The following is a 24938-nucleotide window of genomic DNA, read 5'->3' as shown; positions in this document are numbered from 1 at the left end:
GTTTTCGTTTTAGTTGAAGACTCCCATTTGAAGATGAAAAAGAAGTATAATATGCTGTGTGGTGGGCTGGTTTTCTGGGGATGCTCAGAGTGTATTCAGGTAACAAACACTTGATGCCATTTCGTATTGGAGGTTTGGACTTCTTGGATCTAAGTACATGATGATAAGTGGAAAGGTTTCTGAATGCTCTTGATTTTACTTAAAATAATTGCCACTACCAATCAGGAGAGACTGCATTTGTTTCTAGGGGTCAGCTAATAATAATATAGCACAATGGTCTAATGTCACTGCCAATTAAAACAAAAAAGGGCAGCATATCAGTCTTAGCTCAGGATGAAGGTGTGTGTTTCTCTCTTTTGTATTAAAGGATTGTGATTCTTGCTTTTATTTGTGCTTTGGTTGAAGTGTAAAAGTCAGGCTTTATAAAGTGGGTGTGTGTAGTTGTGTCAGTTTGAGTGTGTTAGGTTAGCCTTGATTGCTCTAAAGTATGTAAATGGATTTTAGTAAATGATCCAGTGGAGGCTCTATTTTTTTGTGTTACCTTTAAGAGTCCTTAATTATGTATCTTCCTAAACAAATCTGCTATTCCTAGAGAAATGGCATATAACTTTCATAGTTTATTGCTTTGTAGAAGGCATTAGTAATCACTTATAAACATATTCACATTTAAGGGTGAATTTAATGCTTCCTTTTTCCTAGGAGAATTGTTTTTAGTCACATAATCTATTTACCAGTGTCTTCTCTGATATTTTTAAAGTCCCCCAAATAATTGATATGAGCAGAATAGATGTGGGAACGTTGGATTTTATAAACTACCCTAAATTTAGTGGCTTGAGATAATGATTTATTTCTTATAATTATGTAGCTCAGTGGGTTCTTCTGCCCACATGGGGTCACATGTGCGGCTGTATTCAGCTGAGACCTCACCTGGAACTGGAACATCCCTGATGGCTGCACTTCTGTGTCTGGCACCTCAGCTGGTTGGCCAGAACAGCTAGGGCCTAGCCCGGCCCCTCCCTCCATACAGGCCTCTCATGATTCAGTAGTCTCGCCTGAGCTGCTACATCCTAGCGGCTTGGTCCCATGTGGAAGCTGCCAGGTCTCAAAGCCAAAGCCCAGAACTGGCACACAGTCACTTGCACAGTATTCTCTTAGTCAAAGCAAGTTACAAAACCAGTCCAGATTCAGGGGGAGAAAAAATAGATTCCACCTCTGGATGGGAGAGATTGTTGGCATCTGTCTTTGTAGACAGTCAACCAAAAACTTTAAATTCAGGTGTTACCTCTTTTTATACTCTCCATACCTTCAGAGGTTTGCTGAAACCAACAACCAAAGAAGTTTGTAAAAGGGTCCTTGTAATTCCTACTGAGGATCAAGGGCAGGGAGTTTGCGTAAGTATGATCACATATTAGTTATATAATAAATTCCACCTCCTTTGCCACAAATCTCCTTTGTCGATCTCCCCCTGGATGAAATGCTCATGCCGATTGTTTTCCTTGTGGTACCTTAACCCTCATAAGGCACATTACATTCCATTTCTGTGGTAAAAACGTGATTTGACTATTGAACTGGAAACCTACAAAAGGGTTATTACTGAAGCTTTCATTTTAATTGCTGCGAGCAAAGGTTAGAATTTCTCTATGACCTTAGGAGAAGTAGTGTGAAGTCATCGTTTGATCAGAGAGCTTGAAGGGGGACTGCTACTAATGAGACTTGAAACCTCACTGGTCTCTGTAGCTTGTGGGAGCCCCTAGTTAGGTAGTGAGTGTTGGGGCCAGTTCTCACATTCCTCAGCAGCCACATACAGTGAGCTTTATCACATGACTTACGACCTCTGCACCGACGTGTTTTTCTGTATATGTTCCTCCAGACATAAGCCAGATTCTTGAACAGAGAACTTTATACTAGGACCTTACCTTTTTCTGTGCAACCTATATCTCTTCTCTCAAAACAACTTCATAGTCCAAGGTTGTCCCTATAAAACATCTATCAGACGTGTAGGATGGGGTGTGTATGAGTGTGGAGCCTCCGCAGCAAGCTTCGTTCAGCTTCTGGAGCTGAAAATGAAACCAGGGTCAGCAAGTAAATCCCTCGTTAAAGGTCTACCTTCTGGAACGCCAGTGCAGCAGTTGATGCCAGATTTGGTGTGAAGACTACCATTTGCACTGTCTCTTTTATAGTTAACCTTTTTTTGAGTTATTACCTTGAGTTATTTGTTCTTTGAAGTAGGCTCTGTTCCACATAACAGAAACATTAAAATAAATGACCATTATGTAACTGGACAGCGGTACACTGCTGGAGGCATTTACGGAAGGAGATGAGGGCATGAAATAGAGCAGGCACAGTCTCCTGGGAATGCAAGTGAAGTGTTCATGAAGAATTAGGAATATACCCAGTGATACTGCTTTAATTTCCTTAGTATCTGAGGAAGCCAGTTTGCAGAATGTACAGTGTCTGCTGTCTCAAGTAAGAAAAGACAGCATAGCATGGAAACCCTGTTTTGGGGAGCCTCTCCCCTCAAAGCTACAAGATTGAAGTACCCCATCAGTAGAGGATGGAACTATTCCACATCGTGCATCTCATACACTCTTCTGGAATAGGAGTCTTACAGACTGTTAGACTTTTTGTAGAAATTCCACTTTAAACTCTGCATTGTCGATTTCTTAAATATCTTTGTGCTTGCCCTGCGGGCCGAAGGAATAGCAGCTTTACAGATGAAAGAAAACCTCTTTCTGAACTGTCAGCGTCAGTAGTGTTGGTAGAGAAGTAGATTGCCAAAGAAAGGGAGGATGGCTGATTAAGGATGGCCAACACTGAGGTGCCAGTTGATAGACATTTCATACTAAGTACCGAAGGAAATTAACACCAGAGTCTTAAGATATTTGCAAAGCTTCATTTGTAGTAGTTTGTGGTTCAGGTGAATGAGGCATCTCCCCTTACTATGCTACGTACCATAGGGAATGTGAAGGTAGTCATGATCACTAAGGAGCCAAGATTCTGAGGGGAATTAGGAACTATATACAAGAAGATATTGGACAAGGCAAAATGGAGTTAAGTGCTGGAGTAAAGGAGAGCGAGGTTAGCATAGAGTGCGAGAAAGTGGCTTTGGAGATGGCCCTTGAAGGATGGTCAGACTTTAAACAGGAGAAGATGGGAAGAAAGGGTAAGAGCAAGAGGGATTTCAAAGGTGTTCCATTGTGAGAAATGACAAGGGCAAAGGTCAGCCACACATGGGGTGCTAGGGACCAGAGCATGTTCATGGTCTGGGTTGAAACAGAGGAGAGAGAGAGACCTAGCCAAGTAGATTGGCTGAAGCCATTTGGGGTGGGGCTTTAATGCGTGGTAAGGAATTTGTAGAAATCAGAAGCGGTGTGTGATTAGAAAACTGAATTCCGCTGCCTTGTCTAGTCTGGATTGGAGAACCTGGCGGCTCGGGAGGCAGATCTCTCAGTGATCCAGGGAAAAGTGATGAGCACTAAGTTAAGTTGGTGACTGGGATTGAAGGGCAGTGTGGAAAACAGTGCCTCATTGTGGTCTTGTTCTACCTGGATGTGGTGACTGATCACGAACATGAAAACTGGTTCAGTTTCTTCCTTAAACCTGCCCTCACTACTGCGGAGGTGTAAATAGTGAAATCATCGAACAGTTGAACTCTTCCGTTCACTCAGCATAAATTTCTATCCTAGATGAGTGGATGCATTGGTCGCAGCCCCGAATTGATATCAGAATGTGTTCTTCTGAGGCTTGTTCAAAAGGTAATGGGATTTCAAAACTTAAAAGCACACAAGCTAAGCTCAAATTGCAGAATTGGACAGTTTGTTTTGTCTGAATTTTGGGGGCTGCTAGAATTTCCTATTGCAGTGGTAATTTAAAAACAAACAAACAAACAAAAAACCAGTATCCCTAACCTCTATTCTAAATGTTTAGATATGATGTTTATATAGCACGAGGGACGAATTTCTAATCTAAATGAAATGAGCAACATCATTAGAAGTTTATGGGTTAACCAGACTTCAGCCCTGAAGAATGTCTTGTAGGAAGTGAATGGTGTTTGGCTGACCCCTTTTGTGCCAGAATTGTACCAGGACTGTAGGTAGTTGCAGGTAGGGGTGCTGAGGAAGCCATTGCTGACAGAAATTTCCATGTTACTTCTTATCACTGCAGCCTGAGATATGTACTGTTGAACAAATAATCGAAATTGTGTGGTTTAGGTCGTGTTGGAACTAGCAGAAATCTCTGAAATCTGCTCTCCCAGCATTGCTGTTATCCGTAATCATGGGGAACTGTTTTAGTGAGTTTCACACCCAACTCGATATCATCAGTTACATTATGGATGCACTTGAATTGCTTTTGTTTCCGCTAATAGTGTTATGTACTCCCTGGGAGATGATGATGAAGCCAAACAGGTGGCTGGAGGTAATTAGAATTTGAATTTGACTCTGACTTTCTGCTTCATGAAAACGAACATGAAAAGAGTGGTTGCTTAATGACGAAGAATAAACTGCATGTCAGTGGGCTCACCTCAGGGCGTTGCCCTCAGAACGCACCTGCTCTAGTAGACTGTTTTTGGATGTGATTCAGCTGTTCCTAGGGGAGCAGTGTCCAGGTTGGGTGGGAGTGTCTCAGGTCGAATCGTTTCCCCTGCAATTTGTATCGGTTTTTATTTCTTCTGCTAATGGTTTGAGTTAAACGAATTGGAGAGTGAAGCAACACCCTGTTATCTTGTCATCTTTGTCTGAGCCCGATGCCGTGCCGTAAGCACACAGCAGAGCAAGCTTGTGCATGTTTTTAAATGGCCCTGTTGAGTGGAAAGCAACCTCTCAGCATGCAAATGAGGCAGAATCATATGTTCTTGACACTCTTGCAAAAAATCGAGCATTTGAGATATTTTAGCTTGAGAATTGACCAGTGCATGGTTGGCCCCTTATAGGAAGCAGCACTTCTGTCTGTCTGTGGCATCAGTATCCTCGTGATGTGCCAGACCCGTCCAGACCAGCAGTGCTGTTGGAGTACCAGGTTTCATTAGTCTTCTGGTCATGTTTTACTAATAGCCGAATGGTATAGGGATATGTTTTTCCTTAATTTATCCAGATGTCATTCACATTTTACAAATTTTAATTTCGAAAAATAATGAAGCGGAGAGGCACGTCTGGGTGTCGTCTGTAAATCCGCGAGCAGCAGGTGTGACGCGCGTCAGGGGTGGCCGGGTGCTGCATTTGGAGGAGTTATTCTCTGCCGTACTCGCTCGGGCATTTTTAGGAGTCCCTACCTTCCAGTGCGTCATAAGACTTATATTTGGAGAAGATAAGAACTGGAGTGTTACCAAATACTGGTGGTTTTGTATGTTCAAAAGTCTTTTATGGATTTTGAAAGTTGAAAATGAAAATCTAAGAGTTACGCATATCTTAACGTGTTACTTTTGTTGTGCTGTTTTCTCATTGTTTTGGTTTTTAGGGAGTCGTAGCCATCCAAGTGGCTCCTAGATGACTCTGCACCCTGTTAAAAGAGGAGTATTTGCTTTCAAATTTCCATTGTACCTGGTTCTTACCTATCAAGTCCTTCCCCAGACAAGTTAATTTTAAGTTATTAGGTCTTTTCAAGCATATAGACTTAGCAAGGCTCAAAGGGTAAGTAATGTATTTGAAGTTTGCAAAAGCTTCAGGAGTGGAAGGACAGAATTTCTGATTGAATTTTGCTTTATACTTCGGCTTGCAGGAATCGTGGGAGGCGTTTCACTGAAGAAATGGACCAGTGTATAATCATGGAATCTCCTCGCTAACCATCACCACCTGCTCTCCTTGATAAGCGAGAGAGTGGGTCACGGAGAAGGAAAATAGATCAACATGAAGCTAAAGCAGCGGGTCGTGCTGTTAGCAATTCTCCTCGTCATCTTTATCTTCACCAAAGTTTTCCTGATTGACAACTTAGATTCATCAGCTGCCAACCGGGAGGACCAGAGGGCTTTTCACCGAATGATGGCAGGTTTGCGGGTGGAGCTGGTGCCCAAGCTGGACCACACGTTGCAGTCCCCCTGGGAGATCGCGGCCCAGTGGGTGGTTCCCCGGGAAGTGTACCCTGAAGAGACACCAGAGCTTGGGGCAATCATGCATGCCATGGCCACCAAGAAAGTCATTAAAGCTGATGTGGGTTATAAAGGGACACAGCTGAAAGCCTTACTGATACTTGAAGGAGGACAGAAAGTTGTCTTCAAACCTAAACGGTAAGTCTGCTGCTCGGGAGTCGGATGTGCTCGTTGGCTGATTCGTGCGACTTGGGATTTGCATAAGAGCGTTCCTCTCCTTCTCCTGGTGTCCTCCGGTAAAGTGAAGGTCTCTGAAGTCTTTTTTAGCTCTTAATGTTCTGTGAGCCTTTGAGGAGGGGAAATTGGTAGGAACATGGTTTGGTTCTATTCTAAGACTGAACTTTTTATAATTAGAGCTATCCTTGATTTCTGAGTTTATCAGGTTTCTACTGTGCCAGATGTTAGAGATACAAAATGAATTGGTTAGGAAATAGGCAGCTCGTCACCAAGAGTGTGCAGTTAAGACGGGATAACCGCATGACAGGGGTGCTGTCGAGTGGGAGCTGCCCAGAGTCGGAGCGGGTTTTAGCATGAAGCTATGATTCTTTCACTTGGGTTTTGTTTTCGTTTTAATCAACATAAACTTTTTAAAGCAGTTTCGGGTTTATGGAAAGATCAAGATCAAGTACAGAGTTCCTGCGTATTCCCTCTCCCCCTCGCCCTGGTTTCTCTTGTTACTTTTTTTGTGTAGTACGTTTGTTGTAAATGATGAGCCAGTATTAACCGATTAACTAAAGTCTATAGTTTACATTACGGTTCAGTCTTTGTGTTGTACCTTCTGTGGGTTTCGATAAACATGCAGTGACAAGTGTCCACCATTACGGTATCATTCAGAATAGCTTCTCTGCCCTAAACATCCCCTCTGTTCCACCTGTTCATCCTTCCCTCCCTCCCTCCCTTCCCTCTCACCCAGGGCCCCTGGCAGCCACCAATCTCTTTACTGTCTCCATAGTTTTGCCTTTTCCAGAATGCCATATAGTTGGAATCATGCCTTTTGTCGTCTTCTCAGATTGGCTTCTCAGCAATATGCATTTAAGGTTTCTCTGTGTCTTTTGTGGCTTGGTAGCTCATTTCTTTTTAGTGCCGAATAATATTCCATTGTCTGTATATGCCATAGTTTATCCATTCACCTATTGAAGGGCCTCTTGGTTGCTTCCAGGTTTGGGCAGTTATGGGTAAAGCTGCTATAAATACTTGTGTGCAGGCTTTTGTGTAGATACAAGTTTTCACCTCATTTGGCTAAATACCAAGGAGGATAGTTGCTGGATCATATGGTAAGAGCATGTTTAATTTTGTTAAAAAAAAAAAAAAAAAAAATGCCAATCTGTTTTCCAAAGTAGCTGTACCATTTACATTCGCACCAGCAAAGATTTCCTATTGTTCCACGTCCTCACTAGTATTTGCTGTTGTCGCTGTTTCGGATTTCGGCCATTATTATAGGTGTGTAGTGACATCTTGTTCCTCTTACCTGCGTTAAGCAGAGAGCTGGGCCATTTTGGTTGCCTCAGTCCAAAATGTGAACTAGAGAGTGGACTGAATTGTGTGTTGTTAGACTGATCTCTTTGGGCTTCTCTAGGGATCTACAGAGATAATTCGTGTATAATTCTATAGTATAATTAATTTTTTTAAGTTTTCTCTGAGTATATGAATTTAAAATAGGTTAACATGGTGATTCATGTTCTTTTGCCAGGAATGAGTTACCAGTGAATTTTCTTAAAGTTTGTAATTTCTAAAACTTTCTGCATACTAACCATTTTTTTCATTCCTCAATGGAGCTTTTGAAAGAACTATAACAGATACCTTTGGGTTTTTTGCTGGAGTGGGAGAAGAAATATGGGGTAAAGATATACAGAATTCAACTGTGACCAGAGTAGTTGGCTTAGCTCCCTTCATTACCCAGCCGTCAGTAGATAATGGGCAGCCAGAGCCCTAATCATATTAGGATCTTAGAAATCGAAGGGATCTGCGTTTGCCTGCAACTGGGAGTATGATGTGTGGAAGATGTGGAAATTGGGAAAGTTAAAAAATGCAGTAGACATTTGGAGAACAGAAAAGTCTGATTGGCAGGTAATATGGAAAAAGCATGGTTATGTGGGCCTTGCTGTCTAATTTCCATTGAACGCACGCCACTGGCCAAGCGTCGTACTAAGCACCTCGGTGCCTGTTAATGCCTTCACCGTACGTCACAGCTCTGGGCAATTACAGTTCTTATTTCCAGAATAAGAAACAGGCTTAGAGAGAGTAACTAACTTGACAGGGTCACCCTGCAGCACTAATGCAGCTGGCGTTTGGGTCTGACAGTGTGAGGAGCTGGAGGTGTGGCGCACACACATAATTCTCTCAGGTTCGTTCGCCTTCCTCTAAGGGTGATGACATGGGGCACTGTTCATCCAGAATCGCTGGTTTCGTTTTGAATGTGGTCCTTGAGCTCTTGGTTTGTAGCCTGAGAGATCACAGCGTACGCGGAGTGACAGAAAGGAGGTAAAAGGGGAAACAAAAGCTGCGTTTTTGTAGAGATGAGTTGTGGGCATTTCGTGTTTAAGTGAGAGGCTGTCCTCTCCCATCCTGCACTGGAGACCTGAGGATGAGATGGGGCAGCAGGGAGCGCCAGAGGCCAGGCAGTCCTGTTGGCATCAGCACAGTGTTGGTCCAGGTGCTTCGCACGGAGGCCCGGGGTGTTCAGACAAGGCATGAGGCAAGCGGGAAGAGGCCGGACTGGCGACTGGGGGCGGTGGCAGCAGGAAATGCAAAAACTAACGTTAGTTGCTCTTGCCTTATCTCAGTACCATTGCGCCCTTCCCATTACCTTCCTCACTCAGACCAGCCTGAAAACCATTTCCGTTCTTCCCGCAAACACTCATATTATCACGTGCTGCCCGGTTATAGCGTCCAGGGACTTCCTGTTGCTCACCTGACAAAGCGCAGCCTCCACAGCCCGGTCCTTGGTCTGGTCCTCCTCGCCTCACCCAGCTTCTTATTTCTCCCAGGCCAGTCCCCTCCTCCCTCACCACCTCCTGAACAGCTGCGTCCAATCCCAGCTCTGGGGGACCCTGTCCCCCACCCTGCGAGCTGCATGCACCCTTGCAGTGGGTGACGGCACCCTTGGTCACCGCACACACTGCATCGGGCACTGTCGCAGGCTGGGCAGGCAGGCACACATTAAGTGCTTGTGGAAGTGGACCTTACTTTTGAAACGCCCAGCATATTGCGGTTCTGACCCCAGGGGCCTCAGAGGTGATTTAGTCCTAGTGTGAGTGCGAATTAATGTCCTTGCTCGGATTCTGATGTCCTTCACAGACGGGCGGGAGTGATTCGGTGCCGTTACTGTATGAATTTCGCTGCTCTGTCAGCGACTTAAGATGGATCACTCTGCTGAGAGGAGTCCTTACCGCTGAAGCGAGACATGCACTTCTGATAGCCACTGTGGTTTCAGCGTCGCTGGAGCCTGCTTGTCCTGCTCAGAGACGGAAGATGGGATAGATGAATTACTTAGGAATACAGTGACGCTTTTGTTTATGCATTTGCCTTACATTATAAAAGTGATTGTTTTTTTCAGAGTAGGTGCAGCCATTCTAGAAGTAGGTTGATTGTCACAGGCATAAACTGCAGTTCTGGTGAGACATAAACAAGATGGCAGGGGCCTGCGGGTGCGTAGAAGTGAGCGAGTGGCATCAGAAAGTGCTCCAAGAGGCCTTGGAGGTGAGCTAGTCCAGCTACCCACTTGACAGATGAGGAAAACGAGATCCGGGTCCGACTTTCCACACTTCACACAGCCGGAGCACGGGCTTGGGGTTCAGGCCTCCCAGCTCTTCCCTTCCCTCCTCTTCAGCCTACCCCAGAGTTCCTGGATTCCTCTAGGGTCTTACATTTCCCTCCGAGCAGCCTTTCCGTACCTCGGAAAGCTCTCGCTGAAAGGAATGGACTGCACATCACCGCACGCCTTCCTGTGGCTCCACTGGAGTCTGGGAAAACAAAGAGCTCGAGGACCGTCCCCCAGCTTTACGGATGAGCCTACCGCTGTGGTGGAGAAAAAAGTGCTTGAATCGTGCCAGCTTTTGCTGCAGTCCTGTCTCAAAACGAGACTTTTGATTTGGAGGTAGCCGCTCTCATTCTGGGGAGCCTAAATAAGCTTTGACACTAGAAACAGGCAGTGATGTGAGTACGACGTCCGTGCCGAGAAGAAACTGGTGTCCACCCAGGTGGTGGGGCGTGGCTGTCTTCTAGCATAAATGTTTCATCATGTTTCACTTTGCCTTGAAAATGCGTGTTTTGGGATATGGTTTCACTTGGTATCCCAAGGTCATTTTTGGTGAAGTCACTGCCTTTTCTAGTACCGCTTTCCACTCCCCCACGGCCGTTTCAGCTCTGGAGATCCAAATGTCCTTAGTGGGGCAGCTCCTCTCCACTTCAGTCTTAGCTTATTTCTCTTTTACAGTTTCCTGTAAAGTGTAAACATCTCCTTTTGATTCAGGAAACACAGGTAAACAGTAGAAGTCTTAGGCGAATTAAGTGTCTTTTTCTTCTCAATTAACAGGTTTAAATTGTCTCTTTTTATGATCAGTAGAAAGAAATGCTGGTTTTCATCATCCTTTGTCATGCATATGATGTAAAATCATCAAATGGAGTTTGCGATGAAACAGCTCTTAGAAACTGCCCGCCAGTCCTCCCCTAAGGTGTCGTAGCCGAGGAATCTAAGACCCAGAGAAGAGAAGGGTTTTGCTTAAGGTTATCCAGGCAGGTGATGACAGAACTACCTTTAATTGTCACTTCAGTATTTCTTCCACTACATCATCATAAACTTAAAGAGCAAAAGAGAATGGTTATTCAAGCAGCTTTTCTTTCAAGGGCACTTTTGCCTACTCAGTAACAAACACTTGGGCGTATCCAGACCATTTTTTCCCAAGATTTTAAACTTCTCTATCAGCCTTTGCCATGGCCATCTGGTAAGCAGACATTTTAATTATGTTTTCTTTCATTTCTTCAGTCTAATAAACATTTTTGTAAACATTTATTAAGCACCAACTATAGGCTTAACACCGTTCTAGAGATAGAAAGATGGTACTCACCTTCCAGAAAATCACCTTGTAGTTTTACTTAAACTACAATGAAAGTCTTTTAGAAAGGTAAAAATAACATCTTCCGTGTTTTACTCATGGAACGATGACTGAGGTAGAGGGAGTTTTCTGGTTTCCTTCTCCACTTCATCTACCCGTGATTCGTGCTCATTCGCCATTCTCTCAGGGGTGACAGAGAAGGTGGTAGAGAGCAGGTCAGGCTTGCTCAGGTTTCTGTTGTGTTGCCTCTCGTGGGGTCACCTGTGGTACCGACGTGCTTCATGTCTGCATCCGAGCTTCCCTTTCACTCTGCAGGTATAACCGAGACTACGTGGTGGAAGGGGAGCCATACGCTGGCTACGACAGACACAATGCAGAGGTCGCAGCTTTTCACTTGGACAGGTATGTGTGATCACGTGGGGTTCGCTCGTTTTGTTTCCTTTTAAAAAACATCTTGGGGAGTCCTTCTGAGGGTGCCACACTAATAACTTATTACCTGCTATGGATAGCTGATTGACCGCGTCTGTTAAATTTGTATGAATCCCTCATAATTTGGGTGGTACTAGGAATACCAAAGTAAATTTCTTAACTCTGGGTTTTTTTTTGGTTATTTCATTCCAGTACACCCTTTGTTATTATCGTGAGTAAAGATGTTATTGGTAAATGACAGGATGAAAACTAGAGTTTGAACTCAAATCTCTAAATCGAACGAGTCATCCATTGGGCCTGGCAGTATCGTTTTGTTATTTTGTTTTTGTTTTAAGTAATACTGACGTATCCCCATATAATAGGAACATATAGCGTGACATATATGTTGAATTTTATTGTCCTTCAGAAGAAATATGCACAGCTTCAATAATCAGAATAATTCCAAAAGAAAAATAGACGTGAATTCTATATGTATAAGTTAACTGGGAAAATTAACGTTTTTCAGCAGGCCGCTGGTCGGGAGCCTCGCAGCCGAGCCGTGGGGCATCCCAGGTGCTCTTCTGAGCAGCTCTTTCATCAGGGCACATTGACAGACTTTTAAAGAAATAGTTACAGTATTTTTAAAATGAATCTATAAGGAAACTAGAAGAAAATGAAGTTGAATATTTGTCTTTTTCTGGATTAGGAAGGATTTTCTAAGCATAAAAGCAATAGTTTCAAAAATCACAAAAAGCTCAATAGACTCAACTAAAAAAAAAATTAACTTGTCAAAAAACATCAAACAAAATTTAAATGCAAAAAAACTAGGAGAAAATACTTGAATCTAATATAACCTAAGCATCAACAGCCTTAACATAAATGTTCGTATAAATCTATCTATATGCTAAAAATCTAGTAGGAAATGGTCTAAAGACATAATTAGTGGAATAGAAAATTTTAATTGCTAATGTGGCAGGGGGATTCATCCTGACCAGTAATCTATTTTAAATCCAGTTGAAACAAGGGGATACTATTTTGTCCTGCTAAAAATGGCCAAGATTTTTTTTTTTAAATAATACCTTTTTTTGGCAGGGACACATTGAGGTTCAAATGCTGCTTCTGGCATTGTTAATTAGCTCAGTCTTTTAAGAACTATGGCCTTACGTGTCAAAAACCTTAATGTTCATACTCTTTGAAAGAGTAACTACTTACTATTTTATGCAAATATTCAAGATATTTCCAGGAAAATATTTTGAGAAAGTACCCCAGAGGAATCAGAAATTCAAAGACACGTATACCACAGTCTTAACTGTTGCATGTTCCATAGTGAAAAGCTGGTAGCAATCTAAGCATCTCATGTGATGGGAAGGGCTGAATAAATGTTCATAGTCCCATGAATTTTCACTGTCTCTTTTAAGACCTAGTGAGAAAGAGTTGGGTAAATCTTACTTCTCACTTGATGGTGCACTAGAATCAGTCTTTCTGAGACCTCGTTTGTTTCCCTATTTTCTTCATCCCCAAACTCCTGCCTGTTTCTCTGTTGACAGCCACCAGCAGTGCATGAAGGTCCTGTTCCCATATCCATGCCAATGTTTCCTATTATTCAACAAACCAATTTTTGTTAATCTAATATCTGTAAAGTAGTATCTCATTTTATTTTATATTTCCGCAAATATTGGCAAAATTTAGTATCCCCTTTTCTCAGCACAATACCTGTTTGTTAACTTAGAGCAAAGTGGTCTTCGTACAGAAATCATTGCTTTTGATGTTAATTAAATATAATGTTTTATTTCATGTCTTGTGCTTTGGGGGCCTTGTATTTAAAAGTCCTTCCCTACTTCAAAATCTGAAGGGTATTCTCTGGCCAGGCCCCCGCCCGTTTTGTTAACTGCCACACCAGCCAGGCTGAAGTGCCTCTGTGACAGGGCCCCTGAGCACTAGGCCGGCAGCGGTCAGTGGGGAGAATACCACCTTCCCAGCTGTCTTCCTCACCCACAGCTCCTGACATTTCTCCACTCTGGGTAGCTGCTTCTCCATTACTTTAGGGTTTGACCCCCTTCTCTGGCTTCCGGAGGTTCTCTTGATTTTTATGTCATTTTGACAAACCTATTGATCTCTTTGCTTTTGTGGCTTTTCAAAGATTGAGTTTAGGACAGAGTCAGTCAGCAGCCCTGAACAGTAGATTATTTATGACGCACCCATTTTTAAAGACCGTCTCATGACATGCTAAAAGGCTCATGATGTAATAATCAATGAGAAACAGGATATAAAACTACACAGGAGTGAATATCTCTTTCTGTATATCCATAAAGGAAAGATACTAATATGCCAAAATGTCAGTAGTTATTTCTGGGCTGTGGAATTATGGGTGATTTTTATTTTCTTTATTATAAATTTTCTGTATATTCCAAATTCTGCCTGTCCAACTTCAGTGACTGTGTATTTTTTTTTGACAGGAAGTGTAATTTCTTAAAAAAATGATTGTGTTCAACCGTAGCATTGTACTTTTAGACCATTAGAGTGAAATGTCTTCAAATGTATCTATATTTATTTTGTCCTATAGGTTTATCTTTTTAGATTAATCTGTATAGTTTTCTGTCAATGTATTGTTTTATCCAAAGCTGTGAACCCAAGAATGGGTTTAGGCTCAAATTTTTTTAATGCTTTGTTAAAATTTATTTAAAATTTTTATTTTGAAAACTTTCTAGAAACAAAAGAATAGTATAATGAACCTATGTACCCACTCGATGGAATAAGCAATTATTCACTTATGCCAGATTTGCTTTATACTTTTGGCTGGAGTGTGTATTAACACAAATTGCATACATCTTGATATTAAACTCACATATGTACCTCGAAAAGTTAATTTACCTAGTTGTCAACAGTTCCTTTACATATCTAACCTGATTAACCATAATTTTTAAGACTGTTATCTAAAATATATCTCCAAAGGTTTTTCTTTTCTGTTTTTCAACCTTCCAAACCAGGATTCTGGGTTTCCGCCGAGCCCCCTTGGTGGTTGGCAGATTTGTTAATCTGCGGACAGAGATCAAGCCCGTTGCCACAGAGCAGCTCTTGAGCACCTTCTTAACCGTAGGTAAGGTTCTAGGTAGGGAAATAGCAGCTGAGTTAAATGGCACATCATCGAACTTTTAGGAATTGAAGGACTCAAGGGAATACAGAAGCGAATCAGGCAACTCGTCCTCAGGTTGCTGGGGAGATGGCCCTAAAGGTAGACGGCAGGAAGCTGAGTCTCCCTAACGTGTGTTTTGTTGGTCTGTGAAGTAGAAGTTGAGACCGCTTATTTTAGTGTAAGTAGCCGATAACTTTATTTCCTTTTGCTTGATCTTAAGCTAAATCTCAAACTCTAATTTTGTCCTAAATCTGTGATTGTCTGTATATCATTGGCTTGGTGGTTTTTTTCTTAAACGTGTACTTTCTTGGGAACCGTCTCCTATCTCCTTAAAGTTGAGAAAACCTTAGGGCAACTCTGTAAGAGGGTCAGAAATTCTCTTGTGGGGTGGCATTAGGGCCCAGAAGATCACCACTGCCCCCTCCTCTGCAGGGGTTAGCCTATAACTCGTGTGCATGGACTGGCTTCAGTCCCTCTGGCCTCTGCCTTCTGTTATCTCACTCTGCGGTAAAGGATCTGAGCTAAAACTCTCACTCCTGTTCCTGTGGGCACAGCAAGAGTGGGAATTAGGAGGTTCTGTGGTCTCTTGTCCCTGCCTGTTCATGGTGACATTTTTAATGACACAGTGCTCCACATTATAATATGACTCGAAACAGACATTGCAAGATGAACTTCACCTTGGTTTGCTGGAGTGAATTGATTTACATTTAAACGAGGTGAAACTGAATATTTAAAAGACGTGACAGATTCGTCATTCAGAGTTTAAACTTATAGGCTAGAGCTATGCTGCTCTTACAAATAATCAAAAGCATACAGTGTCACCGATTTGTTTCATTTACTTTCTGATCACATTTGCTTGTTCAATTTTATGCTCAGGCAAATGCGAGCACCTAATGGATGAGAGGAGGTCAAGAAGAATAGGCCAGAGTCCCTGCTCTCTAGAGAGTCACAGAGGTTAGCTCTTGAGCATTGTGATTGGAAGGGAGAAGCCAGAAAGAGGTTTGTGGAGGAGGTTAGTAACATTTGGACTGAGTATTGGAGAATCAGTAGGAGCTACCCAGGCAGCAACGAGGACGGAGTATTGGGCAAAATAATAGGAGCGAGGGCATAAAGACTTGAAAGTACACAGGATTGGTACATTTGGGGAATGAGCTTCTAGATACACCCACAGCGTAGGGTAGTATCTTAGTTCGGGCTGCTATAACGAGATGTTATACATCCTGTGGCTGTAAAAACAGAGGTTCGTTTCTCACAGTTCCAGAGGCCGACAGTCCAAGGTCAGGGTGCTAGCTTGTTTGGGTTCTGGTGAGAGCCTCTTCCTGGTTTAGTCAGCCACCTTCATGCAGTATCGTCACATGGCAGAGAAAGAGGGAGAGGGAGGGAGAGGGGAAGAGAGATCATCTCTCTCATGTCTCTCCTTATGAGGACACTAATCCCTTCATGAAGGCTTCTCTTGAAAGCCCCACCTCCAGATACCACTGCACTGGGGAGGAGGACTTCAGCGTATGAGCGTGGGAGCACACACATTCAGTCTGTAGCGAGCTGAGAGAGGTGTTTGACTGGAGGTGGTTTTAGATAATGGGCTGACCTTAGCACAGTTTTAAAAAACATGTTACTAGATAACTCAGTGTAATAATAACGAAATTCTGGGTAGCCTTGCTACTTGACAAAGCACTTCCACACAGTTACCTTGTTTGATCCTCTTGACAAAAGTGCGCAGTGAGTAGGGGGGATTTATCCACATTTCATACCTGAGAAAGAGGCTTAAAAGAGATTAAATGACTTTCTCAAAGTCACAAAGCTACTAATTGTTAAGATTCAAACCCAGATTTTAAGACTTCTAAAATATTTAATTTGATTATATTCTTTTTTATTCATTTATTCATTCAACAAAATTTTGTTTCACTTCTGTGTGGCAGGCTCTGAGCGAGGTGCTGAATATACAGAAATGAATGAAACCTTCCTGCCTTCAGGGAGCTTTGTCTAGTGAGGGAGCCGGTGCCCAGAGGGCCTCTGGGAATGTGGAGGGGAAGGGGAGGAGCCTAGAAGGTAAGGCCAGGGGGATGATTGGTGAAGGTGATATCGCCACCGACTCTTAAAGAGAGAGTAGCAGTCCGCAGGAAGATATAGTGGGAAAGTACATCCTAGGTTTGGACTCTTAATCTTTTTTTGCACTAGAGACTCCTTTGGCAGTCTAGAGAAGCTTATGGATCCTTTCTCAAAATAATGTTTTTAAATACATAAATTAGAACACATAGATTTATAAATGAAGCCAATATTGAAGTATTTTGTATCAAAAGTTACAAAAAGCAAATTTGTGATAGAGTCACATGTGCTTTGTTATTTAACACATTAATAGCAAGAACTAGCAGTGATCTAGTAACTACCATAATTTGAGACTATGAATATAAATGATGCTTTGTGATATCTGCAACAGTGCTACTATGATATAAAAAATCTGTGATTTCTCATGGTGAAAAGGTCAGATAATGCTAATGGTTTGCTCCCTACCATAGTAATCGAAGGAAATGCTAGGTTTCAGATAGAAGTTAATAAAAATAAAAATGTGCAGTTTACGGGCTGTCACCTCTGTCCCAGGTGGAGGACAGAGCACAGATGAGGGTGATGAGAAATGCGTGGGAGGCTCAGGAGACTGTAGTTTAGCTGAAGCAAAAGCTGTGTGTGGATCTGGGCTGAGGAAGGCCGGTGGTCGGGACAGCGTCACTGAAGAGCCTTTGACATCGTGCTTACGAGTCGAGACTTTCTCCGTAGGCACTGGGAGGCCACCAGAAGAATTCGAACATGGGAAAATCAGACTTGAATTTTAGAAAAGTAATCGTGGCAGCATCGTAGAGGATGGATTGGGGAGGGAAGAATTGGGAGACGAGCACTTGGGGCTGTTGTAGTAAATTCTTATGCAGTGAGAGTCAGAAGTAAAGCAAGGACGGGATAGAAAGAGTTAAGAGATACTCGAATGGAAAGAATTTGGTGAACGTATTAAATAGAACATTCCAGATCCTCTGGGCGCTCTGACCAGAACCTCAGTCCTGATGAAGCAGAGGAGGCCGTTATTTACCTTGACTTAAAATGAGTTCAGAGATATGCTCGTGACAGCAGCGGGCTCCCGGGAGGGAGATCGGGTAGAAGGGACACAGAGGGAAAGGGAGGCTGGCCTTTTCACATTTATTCTTTAGTACCTTTGGAATTTTTTTTTATTTTTTATTTTTATTGCACCATGTACTTTTATTCCCTATACAGAAAATAAACAGATGTTTTAAATGTAAGTTCAAGATCTCATGACAACTAAGATTTATATTTCCTCTGTTTATTAGCTTCTTTGTTCTACATTGGGAAGAATTTGGAATCTTTTTTTCTTTAAGCATATTTGGCTCTTTACTCTCCTTTAGGAAATAATACTTGTTTCTACGGAAAGTGTTATTACTGCCGAGAAACGGAGCCAGCTTGTGCCGATGGGGACACCATGGAGGGATCTGTCACACTTTGGCTTCCAGATGTGTGGCCTCTGCAGAAACACCGACACCCATGGGGCAGGACTTACCGAGAGGGCAAGCTGGCCAGGTAAAGGCTCCTGTGAGCCGCTACTTAATTCTCTCTTGCGCCTGGCCAGGTGCCTGCCTTGTGTGCAGCCAGGGGCTCTGCCCAGGACTGAAAGGAATGGGGGAGGGTCGGGGCGCATCTGCTGGGCAGGGACCTCATCTCCCTGTGTTCAAACAATGTCAGGTAACATTGGCTCTCAGTAAATACCTGGCGATGCTGCTTGCCTCCAGGTGGGAGTATGATGAGAGCTACTGCGATGCTGTGAAGAAAACGTCCCCTTACGACTCTGGCCCGCGCCTCCTGGACATCATTGACACAGCTGTCTTTGATTACCTGATTGGCAATGCCGACCGCCATCACTATGAGAGTTTCCAAGACGATGAAGGCGCTAGTATGCTCATCCTTCTCGACAATGCCAAAAGGTAGGGCCAGCAGACGACCCTTGCCAGGTAGAGATTCTGTGTAGATAAGGACATTTTCTAGGGTATCCTGGAACAACCCAGAAGACACTTGACAGGCGGCATCCTTCTGGTTTCTGCTCAGGGTCTTCGTTGTTGGCACCTGTTCCTCTGTCTTCCTTGGGGTCCTGACTTTAAAAGATGGAAAAGTGGCTTTTTTCCAGGAGTCAAAGACTTTATGATTCTCCTCACAGACAACTTGAAGCCAAGGTCTTTGGTTTATCACTACTCCCATTCTTTCTTGACTGATGTTCAGACTCTTGACAAATATACATTTAATAGAACATGAAATTGGATTACTGTTAAATTATTCCATTCAAAAGTTCATGCACATTAAAAATTGATTTGATTGGTAGGATGTTTTGCTATTTTTATGGCAGTCTGGGCCCAGATGTTTTGTCGTCACGAGAGGAGAGGGGTTGAGTGGTGATTATGTGGAGACGATCTTGAAGAGGATAATGTTATTAATTTTGAGTACATGGACTGTCATTGTTTTCGCTCTGAGCTGTTCGAAGACTACATTTTCTTTTTGGTGTGCACTCTCCATGGTGCCCAGTTCAGCACCGCGCTTTCAGTTACACATAGTAAGGACGAAGTAGACTATTTCCCAGGAGCCCAGAATTGTCCTGGCTCCAGGTCACTGCTGTTAATGATGGCTGCTGAGAATGAGCTCGGAAAGGGGTCCTCAGCAGAGCCCGCCAGGGCGGCACCAGGGTAATGACAGCGACCACTGCCCCTCTCTCTCCCCCCTCCCAGCCAGTGCTCTGTACATCCCTGAAAATCTTTATCCTTCCTCGTAAAAATGATCTTTTTTAAAAAAATGATCGTGCGTATTGCGCTCATTGGAGTAGTTGCCTTTGCCCCTTCGCCACTCACTGTTTGAGGCCCATGCTGTGCCGAGGGCTGCCCGACCCTCCAGCCCTTAAGGCGCGTGTCCGCTGGGAGGATAGGGGGGCAGTGGCTGTCCCCGAGTCAGTCCTCCTTTCTCTCTCTGGACTACTGCTGAGAGCATTTGTACCTCTGCTCTGCAACACTGTTTTCTCAGCCTCTGTGAGTGCTGTTTCCAGTTTGAACCTGTCCAAGTCTTTTCTGATCGTTATTTTGGAGTAGAACAAGTATAACTTCTTTTTACAAGTAATAACCATCTCCTTGTTGGCCTTTATTTCTCTGCCCGCCCTGAAAACCTTTTCAGGTTTAAAGAAGTTCAAGTTCTCCCTTTAGTCTGTGGACGCCACACTTTGTTGCCATGGTTATGCCCTAGCACCTAGCAGTATCTTGGCAGGAGGAAGGTTCCTTGTAAATGAGTGTATGTGCTGTTCGACACGGCAGGACAGGCTGTTAGGGATCCTGTGTTGGTCACATCCTGTTTATTTTGAATTTTAGAGGTTTGAGCTGCAGGAGCATGAAATTATCTAGGACCATGTTAAGGTTTCTTAGAGAATTTCTCTCTAGAGAATTTGCTCTCGCTTTGATGCTAAGAAGGGAACTGGCGCTTCCATCTGATTCGTTACGTTCTCGTTTTTGTTTTCAGCTTCGGAAACCCCTCGCTGGACGAGAGAAGCATTCTCGCCCCTCTCTACCAGTGCTGCATGTAAGTTACGCACATCAGACTCGTGTGTCTGCATTGTCTTCCCTTCCGGGCTCAGGTAACAGTGCATCCGTCTTCTTGGCCTTAAAACTTCCTAATACCTGAGCAATGCTTTTTACGCTTGTCCAACCCAGCACCCCTCAAGATCCTGAGATGGGGGAGCAGGGAAAGGTGGAGCAGGTAACCCAGTACTCAGAATTCATTTCGAGTTTTGTATGAATAGAAATTTTCAGTGTGTTCAGTAATGTATATCCATGTTTGTTTTAATATCAGCATATAATCCTCTTCACCCCCAAAGAAACCTAGTACAATCTGTGTCATTGTGCTGTGTTTACCTTAGGATGTTAAGTCCTATCACTCACCACCCCATCCTGCAATTTGCATATGTCAATTTGAAATTTTATAAACCAAAAGTAACATTTCTCGTAGGTATTTAGTAAGTGATTTTTTTTTTTTTTAAAGCCTGTGTTAGAGAACAAAGAAATTAAAATGTAAATCAAGAAAATGAGATAAAGACTGGGCTCTAAGGAGCTCCTTTTCAGATCATGATTGCTGGTAAAATTGTAGAGTGTGAACCCTGAGGATCAGCTGGGATCCACACACACATGCAAATCCCAGAGTGCCACTTCCTTCTGGTCCGCCCCCGGAGGCCCCGGGACCACATAAGACCATGTAAGACCACCCTCCTGGCACTTGGTCTGCTCTGCTGTGCTTTGTCTTTTTAGTAGCACTAATATTCTGCAGAAAGTGTTTACCCAGGCACCCCTTAATTATCTTCATTAATATTGGAAGCAGTGATATATCCAGTCAAAAACTGTATCTTTGAAGGAAGATGTTTTTGTATTAATAGTGTTAGTAGTCTAGTCCAGTCAAGAGATAGAAATGGTATAATGGGTTATGTAGGAAAGTTTAGTATAAAGAATTGTTAACTCTGATACAAGAGGGACCATAAAAAACAACTAGGACTGAGGAGCAACCAAGGAAGGACAAACCGGGAAGGGGACCGCTCCCCAAGGCTGGGGTTTGGACCTCGTGGAGAAGGTATAGTTCACCCCCTGGACGGCAGAGAAGTCCGCTAGCTGGCTCTGGGCGAGCAGGAAGCAGCCTTTCAGAGTGCAGGCCTGGCGCACGTAGTCAGCAGCTGGCCCACACAGAGGAAGGGGCCACTCGGTAGAACCCCTCTGGGGCTGCACGTTTAGGGCTCTGGTTGCCATGTCAGGAGGGCCTCAGGAAGGCTTTTTAGGCCAGCCTGAGGTGGCCAGGTCACCAAGGGCCTGCCCTGGGAATGGGCATCCATTTGATGGCCTCCCATGCTCTGCTGACCCACAGTGCGGTAGCCAGAGCGACGGGAGAACCTTCTTTCCGGAGCAACCCTCGAGGACCCTCTCCTGAGAAAGCTTCAGAAGACACGTGCTTAGGAAACCTGTCCTCTACAGCAGGTCTCTGTGAGGCATGAATTTGGAGCTGAGAGGCAGTCAGCTGCTATCTTAGTCACACACAGGAAGCTCCAGTACTGTGGGCATCTGTCGTGTATTCTAGAATAGCAGAACCACACTGCCTCTGTGCTCGTTGGCCCCTTCCAGGCTTTAGCCAAAGATCAATCTGCTTTACTTTTGAAATAGTTGCGGAACAGGCTGCCTCTCTGAGCCCAGCTTTCCCGCATACCTGGGAATTCCCACAGTACCCACAGGGAGATGAACAAAAGATCCTCTTTACTTGGTGAAGTAATTAAGATAGCAGTTCTTAAAATAAACTTTTTGTATTCATAATATTAATGGTAGGATTTTTTAAATTTAGAAACATAAAAAGGGGGAAATTAAAATGACTCATTAGGAGGTCAGGATAATTTCTGTGAGCACTGCAGTGACTTTGTTCTAATCACGTGTATGTGCGGATATGTGTACACACACACATTTTCTTTTCCCCACAGATTTGGAGCAAAACAGTCCTTTTACTCCACCTTTCCCCTCGCCCAACGTATCATGGACATCTTCCCATGCGTACATTTTCTTAACTGTTTTTAATGTCTGCGTGCTATGTTCTTTGATGGATGAGCCGTACTTAACCATTTACCACTTGTTAGGCATTCAGATTGGTTCACATGTTCCTGTTATCAATAGCACTGCAGCGAACACATGTAAATCTTTATATGCCTCTGATTAATTACCTGGAAAAAATACCAAATGTGGTAACGTGACTTATTCATCATGATTTTTTTAGTTGAGATATTTTACATTATTATTTCTTTACTTTTGTCTGCCAAGCAGGCTTTAAACCGCACTCTACAGGGAGAGGTTTTATGTAATCTGCCCTAAAATATTTTCTTCCAGCATTCGTGTTTCCACGTGGAACAGACTGAACTACCTGAAGAATGGCGTGCTGAAGTCTGCCTTACAATCTGCCATGGCCCATGACCCTATCTCCCCCGTGCTCCCTGACGCACACCTGGGTGCTGTGGACCAGCGGCTGCTGAGTGTCCTGGCCACCGTGAAGCAGTGCACGGACCAGTTCGGGACGGACACTGTGCTGGTGGAGGACAGGATGCCTCTCTCCCACCTGTGATTCTCAACACAAAATGAGTGAAACTTCTTTTTACAAAGATAGAGAAACAGCACAATCAATTCCAAACGCTGTGAGAGGATTGGAAATGGCCAGCAGCAGGTTCTGGTGATCGGGGACAGGGTGGCCTCGGATTTCTTTGGTGTTTTTTTTCATAGCAGAAACTAAAAGACTACAAGTTTCAGGCCACGGAACTGTTGCTGCCGAAGCCCCTGACTTCCTCGGCACTTTCCCGTTCCAGCAGTGGGCGTCGCAGTCGGTTAATTGTCATGCTCAAGGACAGACGCGGTGTGACATCTGGCTTGGTTCTGGAGTGTGTATTTTGAGTTCATCCTTATAGTCCTTTTGCCACACCTGTGGATTTTCTGGAAACACTTTGCAGTCTCGAGTCCTTTTTTACCAGGACTAGTCAAATCGGGGATTTTACTGCCAACTGAGGAGTGGCAGCAAGTAAAACCTGGCATCCTGCTCGGCCAAAAGGTCCTGCTCTGTCGGAGGTTATGTGTTTTTTTAGAAGCAGAAGGAAGGACAAAAGCAGGAGAGGTGTTGGGGCTTTTAAGCAATTAGGTGGTAGTGCTTTCGATCATTCTTAACAGGGGAAAGAGGAGAGGCCTACTTGGTAGAACCAGAATCGGGGAGATGACTGAATTAATGAAAAACGGGTCCCCTGTATTCAAGATCTTAAGGCGTGTAAAAGTAATGTGACTTATACTTAAGTAAAATCTGCATTCTCACAGTTGTGTCCAAATCAACCAAAAAATTGTGTCCATGGAACTACTGTTGCCACCCAAGGCACGATTGTCATATGGAGACTTTTTTTTTCCTTCTGCCCAAAGGAGGCAGATCCTTTCCAGATTAACAAAGCAAACTGAAATAATACCTTGAGTCAGAGTTAGGTTGCCTGTGATCTCTGCCATCCTGATTTCTCTTCTGGAATGAATTTCCGCCTCTGCCTTTAAGGCATTTGAGGCTGCTGCTCCCAAGAAATTGGCTATCCTGATGGTGCCTTTCTTGTGAGAAAAGCCAGCTCACTCCTGCCGATGATAGTGCACGTCCTGCTGGCGGCTGGACCTGTCTTACGATTCGGGCCATGCGGTAGACTGGAAACAAAGATTTTAAGCCTTATGAGCCTTAAAACTAAGGAGGTTGTACCAGGAAGAGCCTTAAGATTTTTATTTATATCAAACTCTAATTTTATCATCTAATCTTGTTTGGAGTTCTGAATCCATTATGTATATTGTTCTTCCGTCTCATGTTAGCCGTCTGAAATTTCAGGCTGCTAAAACCAGTTTAGTTCTGGGTTCAGGCAAAGAGACTTTGGCATGGAAGCAGTTGCAGGAAAATATAGGACCAGAGGACGGCAGGCCAGGTGGGCCCGCCCACAGTGTCCTCAGCTGCGCGCGTGTCCCGCATTACGTCTGGGGTCTGTGTCAGTGTCGTCCTTCTGTCGAGCAGAGACTAACGTTTAAACAGTGTGGTCGCACAAATTTAATGCCAGCCATTGGAGACCGGTTTTAAGCAACCATCCTTTCAAAAACAGTATAGAATTTATGCCCTAGTGTCTTTGCAATGAAAGATTACTGAGTAACCTGTAACTACTTTAAAAAGCATGAAATTAGGGTCCTTTTGTACTTTGTATACACATTTCGTGTTGTATGCAAAAATGGGCAGAGTTATTAAAACAAAGTATTGAATTTAAGGAGACAGATATTAGCACCGAACACTGAGATCGTGATGACAGAAGGTGTCGATTCCAGTTCTAAGGCCATTTACTGTGTGCGTCCAGATTCACAGTTGAGCGTGAGGACACCTTGGACAGTGCTTACCCCAGAGCGTCAGGGACTCGGCTAGAGGGACACAGTGGACGTCAGCGCCGCCCTCCTAGTAAATGTTAGTTGAACTAAATCACGTTCTCACGTTCTTTCAAACACGTGACACCTTTGCTGCGCCCCAGTGGACCGCATGCGAACTGTTCTCAAACTGGGAACTTTATTCATAATGTTAAAAGAGGACGATTTTGCTAAGGAAAAGAACAGGAGGGAAAGCCGCTTTGAAACGTCTCCTCCTTTTTTAAAACTTTGCTGAAATTGTAATTTTC

At 43.6% G+C, this 24938-nt stretch overlaps 1 protein-coding gene across 2 annotated transcripts; it reads left to right on the top strand.

Moving 5' to 3' along the window:
- On the top strand, positions 1 to 23731 carry FAM20B (FAM20B, glycosaminoglycan xylosylkinase). Of its 2 annotated transcripts, none has more exons than XM_006907780.3 (8): positions 1 to 99; positions 5716 to 6220; positions 11452 to 11538; positions 14532 to 14641; positions 18085 to 18256; positions 18466 to 18657; positions 20225 to 20284; positions 22612 to 23731. In XM_006907780.3, exons 2-8 carry the CDS (start codon positions 5844 to 5846, stop codon positions 22841 to 22843), a joined length of 1230 nt encoding a protein of 409 aa, XP_006907842.1. In that variant the 5' UTR covers positions 1 to 99; positions 5716 to 5843; the 3' UTR covers positions 22844 to 23731. The 2 variants fall into 2 exon arrangements, with proteins under 2 accessions (XP_006907842.1, XP_006907843.1); XM_006907781.3 differs by lacking the exon at positions 1 to 99 and adding an exon at positions 3687 to 3755.
- The last annotated feature ends 1207 nt before the right edge of the window (positions 23732 to 24938 follow it).

Source organism: Pteropus alecto, unplaced genomic scaffold (assembly GCF_000325575.1).
Source record: "Pteropus alecto unplaced genomic scaffold, ASM32557v1 scaffold101, whole genome shotgun sequence".
Taxonomy (NCBI): domain Eukaryota; kingdom Metazoa; phylum Chordata; class Mammalia; order Chiroptera; family Pteropodidae; genus Pteropus; species Pteropus alecto.
The sequence above is the reverse complement of the archived record's forward strand: the minus strand, read 5'-3'. Positions and strand labels throughout refer to the sequence as shown.